The 9,493-nt window shown below is 41.4% G+C and overlaps 1 protein-coding gene across 2 annotated transcripts in view; it reads left to right on the top strand.

Moving 5' to 3' along the window:
• Dock8 (dedicator of cytokinesis 8) overlaps nt 1-9,493 on the top strand; it is a 219,560-nt gene that overhangs the window by 28,471 nt on the left and 181,596 nt on the right. Inside the window, exon 2 of one of the 2 annotated variants that reach the window (XM_023721892.1) lies at nt 5,021-5,149. The exons of the other annotated variant lie outside the window; for it this stretch is intronic. Within the exon in view, the coding sequence (XP_023577660.1) occupies nt 5,031-5,149 (119 nt within the window). The 5' untranslated portion in view covers nt 5,021-5,030. The remainder of the gene's footprint in view (nt 1-5,020; nt 5,150-9,493) is intronic. 2 annotated transcript variants of the gene reach the window in all.

Raw genomic sequence — 9,493 nt, forward strand, 5'->3', positions numbered from 1 at the left:
TCTCTCTCTGTCTCTCTCTCTCTCTCTCTCTCTCTCTCTCTCTCTCTCTCTCTCAAATAAATAAAAATTAAAAAAATAAAATAAAATAAGATTAAAAACCACGGCAGTCGCAAGGCAAACAGTTCACGTGAGTCTACATAGGACATACATAAAACCAGAATGTATGACCTTGTCTGGAAAAGTAAAACAACTCTTTCAAGAAACATCATAAAGTGATTTACAAAAAGCACAAGCAGTGGCAAACAAGAATAACAAATATGACTACCTAATACAATTTAGCAATCAAGAAATGAAAGCAAATGTTTATCTCCTGTTAATTATTTGTTATTTTGCAAGATGCAAAAATCAAAAGTATTGTGTTCTGGTCATTAAGAACAATTGTCGAGTGGGAAGTTTGGTTGGCCATGCGGAAGATCAGCTCTTTGGGCTTCAGACTGGGAGAGAGGACAGGTTTCAGGTTCTGCAGGAAGCAGCCTATGGGAAGAGGGAACAGTTGGAAGATGAATGGGATGGACCGTTCCCTATTGGAGTACAAACAGAGGTGTGGGAGAGCAGCCAAAGACAATCAAACAATAGAGTTGCTAGTCCTAGCACTTGGGAGCCTGAGACAGGAGGATCCCCATGAGACGGAGGGCAGCCTGGATACATAGATCAAGCCCAGCCTGAACCACATAGCAAGACCTTGTCTCAAAAAAGCCAACAAAACAAAAGGAAACAGTAAAGTTAAAGGCATGTGTACACTCCTGGGGAAGATTTCCCAAGGGTAAGAAGGTCAGAAGCATCTGATGCAACAAAAAGATCAAGTCACAACAAGACTGGGAGAGGTCATTGTCTGCTGTGCCCTAGGTTGTCAGGGGCTGTGTCCAGAGCAGCTTCTGCACAGGGCCTGCTGGGAGCCTGAGAACGTTGGATCCAAGGTGAGAGAGAGGGAGTGAGGGGAGAAGAAGCCTGGCAGTCAAGGGAAGAAAGCAGATGGGAAGTAGAGGGAGGGAGACTGAGGAAGGAAGGATTTCCCTTCTGATGTGGGTGGGTGGAGCAGGTTTGTCAGACGCAGAGAGGAACCCAAGGATAGGCAGTAATTGTTAAGACTATGGAACGTTGGATGAGGGAAAGATTTGAATGAAAATCTAAGTGAAACTCTGTTCCAGGTACTTCCTCTGCCTTCTCTGTCTACTCCAAGAGGAAATAGCAGTGCATAACAGACTAGGAGCTTCAGGGTATTTCTTTTATGGTGCTTGAGTTGTGTTCCTTGGTATGAAACACAAAGACACAAAGGCCATACACAGAAAGAGCGTCACAGTTGATTTTTTTTTTTTTAAATCAGGCTCTTACATTTCTTCTTTAGAACATATTCCAGGACTGCATGTCCACAAAAGGACTGCTGATATTGGAGCTGGGTTAAAATTCTCAGCAGCAGGCCAAAACCTGTTGTTTTCGGTAGTCAAGATAAAGTTTAATATCCTTTCTTGGGAAAGCCTTCTTGTACAGAGCTTTCCATTGCTAAGTTCTTAGGGAAGGAAAATTCCAGAAGCCTCACTCTGTGGCAGCTTCTCTGCTATTTCCTGATGAAGTTTCCAGTAGTGCTGCTTTCTGCCTCTTTTCTTTTCCTTCTCTTCCCTCCTTTTGTTTTCTCTATCTTTTTTCCTGTGCTTACCTATAAAATACAAGTTTCTTAACCTTTCTTGACCTTAGAGGTGATAATAATATCTACCCCAAGCACTGTTATAAGGACCCAATGAGCCAATTACAGCAGTCCCACTGGGACAGTTTGCACTCTATGAGTGCTGCTAGTACTGTATTCTTGATTGTACTAGTAGCAGGGATAGTGGTAAGCTGTTCCAGGTTACAAGGATCATAAGTAGTTTCAGGTTAACTCAGACAAGAGTATATTATTTTAAGACTATACCAGGAAGGGAGGAAACTAGGTCTTCTTGGGGCTGGGGAGATGGCTCAGTGGGATATCCCTGGCAAGCGCAAGGGTCTGAGTTCAACCTCCATTTCAAAAAAAAAAAAAAAAAACTAGGTCTTCTTGGTGGCTGAATGGCTTGGGACTCCAGGCCTCTCCCTGCTCCTCCGGCCTCCTCTGCTAGCCCTCCTGACATCTTTCCTCTCGGGATCCTGCTCATGCATAGCTACTGCTTGCTGCTGCCTCTCTGGGCATCGCTAAGCCTCTGCCCACCTGGATGAGCACCTTTACCCAAGGCCACGCTGTTAGATGAAGCAGGATTAGAATTAGTTACCAGTCTTTGGGAAGTGACTGCTGTGTAAATTAACATGCATCTATTCAAGACAGTTTCTTATTAGACTGACTTGTTTTAAAAAAATCCTCTATACTTCCTGGAATAAATTTATGTAGGTTTTATTGTTAAATTTTTACTGCATTAGCGTGCCTTTAATCTACTGATTACTTCCTTCCTAATCTAAGGAAAATGAGGAAGTGAACAAAGTTGGTTATAAGGTTAAGGTTCTTGGGACAGGGTTTGATTCAAAATTCTTTTTTTTTTCCTCAGAGTTCACCTTGAAAACCTGATTTTTTAGCTTTTTATCCTTTATCCCTCCTGGGAGAGGACTGGATCCCTATTTCACCATTGTTTGTGTTTTGTTTTGTTTTTAAGGCGGGGGGGGGGGGGGGGCGGGGGGTGATCTGAGCTTCATTTCCTCAGTGTCCCTATATAGGACTAGATGTCAATAGATTAATCTGGTATTAAAAACTGATGCCCTAATGGGGCTTTGTTTGTACATTATCCTGTCATGGAACTAATTCCTTCAGGACTGGCTACTGTTTTAAGGTGCTAAATACCACGAGGGCAGCCAGTTGTTATATTGGTCTGGAGTTTTTTCGCCTTTCAATCATGGTACCGCGGGTTCTGCCCATCGTGCCTACTTAAAGAAACTTTGTTCAGGAAGAATTTGGTCTATATTCTTGAGTAGGAAGAGAATTCAGGTTTTATCCTACTTTTGCCATTTATAAGATTTATCAGCATCCCTCCATGTCTGTCCTCTGCACCTCTGCTGAATTTTCTTGAACGTTCCTTGGAAGTGAGACTCTGTAGTGGCCTTGACTCGATCCTACCAGTTACGTTCCCATGAGTCTGGCAAGGGCGCAGACATATTTGATGGCTTCCTTCTCATGAGGGAACACTGCCCGCCTCCAAAAGGGACATCACAGGCAGAGCTGCACAGATGTGGGCTTTGTGCTCGCCACCTGCCCTCCCACCACGCCTTACGGCTTCCTTGCAGGAACCACCATGGGTTAACATCACCTTGGCGTGCTTAATACACAGTAGCCTGGTGCAAACCATTTGAACACTTGAGGAACAGGAAATGTGTTCAAATGCATGAAGCTTTTTAAACAAAGTATTCTAGAACTGAAAATATTAAGGCTGAGTGTTATTCCCTCATGGAAGGTAAAAAGCAATGCTATATTTAGGAAAGTGTTTTTTTCTTTTGGGTTTAATATTTGGGAATTGCATTGGAGAGCTGTTTAATAAAAACCATGACATTGACAGTAAGTCACATTCCTTAATAGCTAGACCTGGGCAGAATTGCAAACTCTTGGTGGGTATACTGAGAGATACAGTTCCATTCCACGATTTGTTATGGATTTAAGATTTCTGAAAAAGACCATTTTTATAAACCCTCACGGATTTTTGTAGTAGAATATATTGCAGAGGCCAGAAAATGAATAATTCCCAACTCTTACTATTTGGTTACTGGCCAGGGTGCTTGGCTTAGCTGAGTGCATGCTTTCTGAAAAAAACTCTATTATCATTCAGCATTTACAGACTAATCCATCCCACTATGTGATCAATATTACCTTTTACTTTTCCTATTTAAAAAAAAACCCTTCTTCTTCATTCCTCCTTTTCTTTTTCTGTGTTCTTTACATTCCTAGTCTAAAGTGCCTTGAAGAAATTATTTACATAATGGTGAGGAGCAACATTTACTTAGGGTATCCTGGGAACCTTGACTGTGTGGCATTCTGGGTAAATTATTTCCTTATGAGAGGAAATAGGAAATTATAGAACCACACTGACTAGAATTTTCCTATTCTAAGTGAACACAGAGTATGTATTTGGGAGGGGATAAAAATTTATTACGCCAAAGAATATTACCAATAAATGTGGACAAGCTACAACACTAAGTTCCTAGACACCAAGGATGGCTAGCTTTGCAGAGAGTGGGCAGGTTCAGGTGTATAGCCTTGTGCCACATTGATCAGTCACGCAGAGAAGCATGTGCCAAACACCAGGCTATCGATGCTTCAGGTCACTAAGTGGCAGTTCCATGGGCCACTCCCGACCTTCCATCTCAGCTTGAGCTTCAAAGGATGGGACCCTGGGAAGCAAGCAACTGAAGTGAGGGGTTTCCTGAAGCAACCTGGGCTTGTCTCTGAAGGCATGGCAACACCGCTGTAAGCAATGTTTTCTGACCATCAAAATTCAATCAGGTCCAAACACTAAGTCACAGGCTAGGGGACAAGAAGGCAGCATAACTGTGGTACCTTCTAATCCTGGCTTCTAGGTACAGGGTGGCTGGGGCAAGGTCTTTATTTAAACCAAGTCTCTCATTTCAATGTGCAAAAAAGTTATTTGGGATATTAAATTATATTACAAACAGGGACTAAAAAGCAAATATTGTGCTATGTTTGGGTGGAGGTAGGAGTAAAAATTGAATCCTTCAAGTTAGGAAGGAGAAATCTGGGGAAGGTTTGGTGGCCGTGACCCAGGAAGACACCCACATGGCTCCATTTTCACTTTTGGTGGTGTCACGGAGGACTGATTTTAATTTTCTTTCTTTCTCTTTGTATTTGTTTGGGAGTTTTACCCGCTGTCCACCTAACCATCTGGACGTCCCTCGGAGTTTTCCTTGCACTTCCTTATTTTTTTCTTGAGCCAAGTGAAGAACCTCAAGTGGGTAGAAATTGAAGTAAGAAGAACCCGGATGGATCAGTCTTTCAATTCGATTTTTGGACATTGGAACTGAATCTTGTTTCTCTATTTGTTTTACCTCACTGTAGAAGGTCATAAATGCGTCCTCTGCGCTGCTGCCAACGCCAGAAGCGCCGCTCCTACCGGAAGCTGCCCATGTCCCAGTCCAGCTCGCGTGTGCCGCTCTCGGAGTATGAACTCATGCATGATGTATCGAGGTTGGTTTAATACAGCCAGACAGGCCCTGCCCCAGGGTTTCCTGGGCTTTGCGTTCCCACGTCAGTCTAGCATGCCTCAGTGGACTGTACCTGAATCCTTCGGGTTGTTAAAATGTAGGTTCTGGCTGTGTTCAGGCCAACGATTTGGGCCCAGAAATCTTTGTGTTTGACCAACTGCCTAACTGATTCTTACCTAGGATTGCTGCTGGAAGGGAAAGGGTTGTAGGATGAAAGCTGCAATGCTAGTATTTTTTTAAATTGATTTTATTGAGAAGCAAATAGCAATGAGACAGTTTCAAAACAAGTTAGTAAGACAGTTACAATAATTAATACATTGCATATTGTTGTCTTCGTAGTAGTTATTCATAGTACAACATGCAGACATGATATCCTGTCCAAACACTATAGTACAAATTTTTCCTCTCATTGAATTAGGACAAAACTAAACAAAAATAGGGGATATAAATGAAGGACCATTTTGTATCTGTATATACAAAATAGGATAGATACACAGCTACTTGTAACGCCAGTATTGAAAGTCTAAAGTTAGCCTTAGTAATAGTTAGCCTTAGTTGAGCCTGGCTATCGAAGGTATTATGTTTAAGTTCTCTAAAGAAGATAAAAAACATTGTGTCAGTGTATAAAAGGAGAAATTGTCACATATGTTTCCAGTTATAAGAATTTTGCATAACTTTCTGGGAGTCTCAATAGAATATCTTTTGGTCATTCTTAAGAGTCTGAGACTGTTTTGATTTTAGGGTGGGTAACCAGGAATAAATCAATACAGAAAGAAAGAACTTTCTTTTTATATAATCTTTACACTTGCCAAGTGCCTCCTTTAAAAAGGTTCAGAAAACTTTACCATTCATGTCTTTAGTATCTTATTTCTCAATAGAGTAAATTATACTCACTGGTTTAAATGTTGCTATATTTCATAAAAGAAGTATATGATTATTGTAATATCACATGTGAAGAAAATTTTGTGTGAGATCTTTACCTCTTTTCCTAGAATTAAGAAGTGGTTGGTTAGCTAGGATTGTTGACTTCAAATACCAGATTTGTCCATAACTTGAGCCTCATAGCCTCCCTAAAGCAAATACTCTTATAACTGTCATCTTCAGTAGTCGTTTAGTGCCTAGAGTGTTTTCTCATTTATTAAGAAGTGATGGAAAGGATTTTACTTTTGCATGTATCACACTGAGCGACCAACATTTTAGTAAGGGATAAAACAAGGAATTTATTTCTATAGCGAGCTAACAGTTTTATTGGGATAAAGCAAATAGTGGATAGAACCTGAAAATGGGCCTCTCTGATCTCAGCAGGAAATAGTATTTGCAGAAATGATAGAGGATATAGTAGCCTCTTGGAAAACATTGGCAGAAGACTGGGCCTCCCTTCTGCCAGAGGACTTAAGCTAAGTGATCATAAATGTGCCTGTCCAGGCAAAAAAAAATTCTTAGAACAGAAAGACGCCATTCTTTAGGTCAGACCAGCTTCAGAACTTAATCCATTCACATAATTCTTCTCTGCTTTAGTTTCATTTTTGGAAAATTGGACTTTACTTATGCCATGAGAGAGCTGTTAAGAGGATAGAGGTAGCTTTATACTGTGCATGCTTCCTAGTGCCCATGAAGATTTAAAAATCATAATAACAAAAATTAGAAGCTTCAGGATGATTTCTTTGTTCTGTGAGTGGCTCAGGTTAGCTGGGATGGGGTCTGGGTATTTTTCCTTAAATAGGAAAGTGTTTACCTCCTTTCAACCATTACCTCCTTTACTATAAAGCAACGTAAGGCTTCTCTTGTGTGTGGAACCTGCTACTGTGATGCACTGTGAGTTAAGAGGATCAGCAGAAATGGCAGTGCTTCATGCAAAGTAGTAGCAGCAGAAGCTCAGGCACCAATGCACATTGGACTGTAAGATCCACATGGGCCACTGGGCACAGGATCTAATGGCTGGAAACCCAGCATGTGGGAAGCTGAGGCGTGAGGTTTGTTGTCTTAGTTACTTTACTCATTGCTGAGACCAAAATAGCCAACATCCAAAGTTAAAAGAGGAAAGGTTTATTTGGTTCACAGTTTGTAGAGTTTCTGTCATTAATCGTCTGGCTCCAAGCCAGGGTGGCTTGGCCAAGGGCCATTACAGATGAGAACAGTTCATGGTGCCCAACAAGACAGCAAAAGCAGTAAGGGAGGAGAGACAAACCTCCGTTTCATTTTGTTTTACTTTGCTTTGCTTTGTTTTGTTTGTCTTTTTGAGACAGGGTTTCACTATCCAATTCAGGCAGGCCTCAAACTCACAGCAGTTCTCCTGTCTCAGCCCCCCAAGTGCTGGGATTACAGGAATGCACCACTCTATCTGGTGGGACAAGCCTCTTTCTGTACCTTATAGTGTATGCAGGCTACTCACCCTAGGATGGGCATAGCACTCACACCCTTAATCCTAGCCAGATTTATGCCGAATCTTTCAGTGGACAGATTTACTAATCATAGACCATTGATCCCAGAACCACACACTCTAGATAGAGTCTCTTCTGAAAAGCTCCTCCCCATGACTGCATGAGGCTTTGGGGGAACCTCTACACACAAACCATAATGGTGGTCATGAGCTTGAGGCCAGCCTGAGATGCATATTTCAAGGCCACTCTGAACTACGGAGTGAAACTATCTCAAAAACAAGCAAAAATCAAAAAATAAACACAACAACAACAAAAACTATCAAGGCAGGTGATTCTGTCGTTTTTCCTCATTGTAAATATCTACAGAACCTTGAGTGGGTGGATGCTCAATAAGTATTTGTTGAAAATATAAATCAATATGAAACAACAGGGTTTATTCTTCATCTTTCCTGTCTGCTGTTTTCAACTAAGAGATTCCTTGCATTCTAGAACTTTCCTAGTCTTGGTCTTTTTCTTTAAAATATTCACCTTGTTAGTCTCTGATTCCCCCTCATTCAGAGCTTTTTGCTAACATAAGCAATTGTTAATCATTAATAATAACTTAATAACTTAGGAAAGGGACTATTTCTTTGGGTTAAGAATATTTTTCCTGTCCTCCAGATTAAAATAAATTTTGAGAAAAGATGGTGGCAGTTTGGAATTGGTGAAGAAGAAGAAGGTGGAGACAGTGATTATTTGGGAGTGTATTAGCTACTCATCGGGGCCTGTCCTAGTTAAACCTGGCTAAGGAGGAAATATGGGCATTGTTATCTGGATGTTCCTTAAATCTTGATCATCTCATTGACTAGCCAGGCAGGGTTAGTGTGCCGGAGAAAGCTGATTGTACGGCTAAGCCCTGAGTCACTGAGGGGGGATGGGCAATGACAAGGCCTGCTCGCAGTAGACCATAGAACCCATTAGAATCAACTGGAGGGGGGGCTTGGGCTTTGTCTCATGAGTTCAGGATTCAGCGGGTCTCAAGGGTGAGGCCTGATTTACATTTTTACTAGACTGGAAGAGTTTGACATTGCTGATTGAAAGACCAAATTTTGAGAATCATTACAATAGAGAATGTGCAAGAAGACAATATCCAAACTTCTCTGCAGTCTTTAATTTAGTGTAATGTCTGCCACAGGTTATGTAAGGTTGTGTCCTGTGGCACACAAGAAGCCTCTCAGCTACCTTACTAAGCTCCATTTGACAGAGCAAAATCACACAAAAAAGTAAAACTTAAAATTGCTCCATTTTCTAGAAAAATGCATTTGTATTTCACAACTGCAATCAGCTGAAACAGCAGAGGCCGGAGGACTCTCCAGGTCTTCGTGAAGCGCCTCACTAAGTCATACAGACGTGTTAGTTAATCCCTGCCCTGGACAGCACCTCTGAGAACAGACAGCCCAGTACAGGACCTTGCACACGTATACAGTTTGTGGCTTCCACGTCAACCAGGGAGCTGGAGTGCTGGGACAGATAACTTGTAAATTACAAAGCAGAGCAAAGAACAAGGTGCTTTTAATGAAGTGTCCAACAATGCGAGCTATGTTTAATTGAATCCACATGGTTAGAAAGTGGGCACAAGGGCTCAAAGTATGTGGACATCAGCTTTATTTTTATGCTTCTAGAGACTTAAAAACAAAATAATCATGAAAAGAGCCCTCAAGAGGCTCCTAAGACTCCGTCACAGCAGATTGAAATGTGTGTGTGTACATGCACACAACTTCTGTCATTAAATTATGACAACTACAGCACAAATATTTTTGAAAAACAGAAGAGAATAGGGCTGGGAGATAATCTTAGAGCATTTGCCAGGCATGTGGGAGGCCCTGGGTTCACTCTCCAGCACTATAAGAAAAAAAAAAAAAAAAAAAAAAGAGAACAGTTTCTACTATCCTACCTTGCTAAGGTAA

Source organism: Octodon degus, unplaced genomic scaffold (genome assembly GCF_000260255.1).
Source record: "Octodon degus isolate 3935 unplaced genomic scaffold, OctDeg1.0 scaffold00087, whole genome shotgun sequence".
In the NCBI taxonomy this organism is placed as follows: Eukaryota; Metazoa; Chordata; class Mammalia; order Rodentia; family Octodontidae; genus Octodon; species Octodon degus.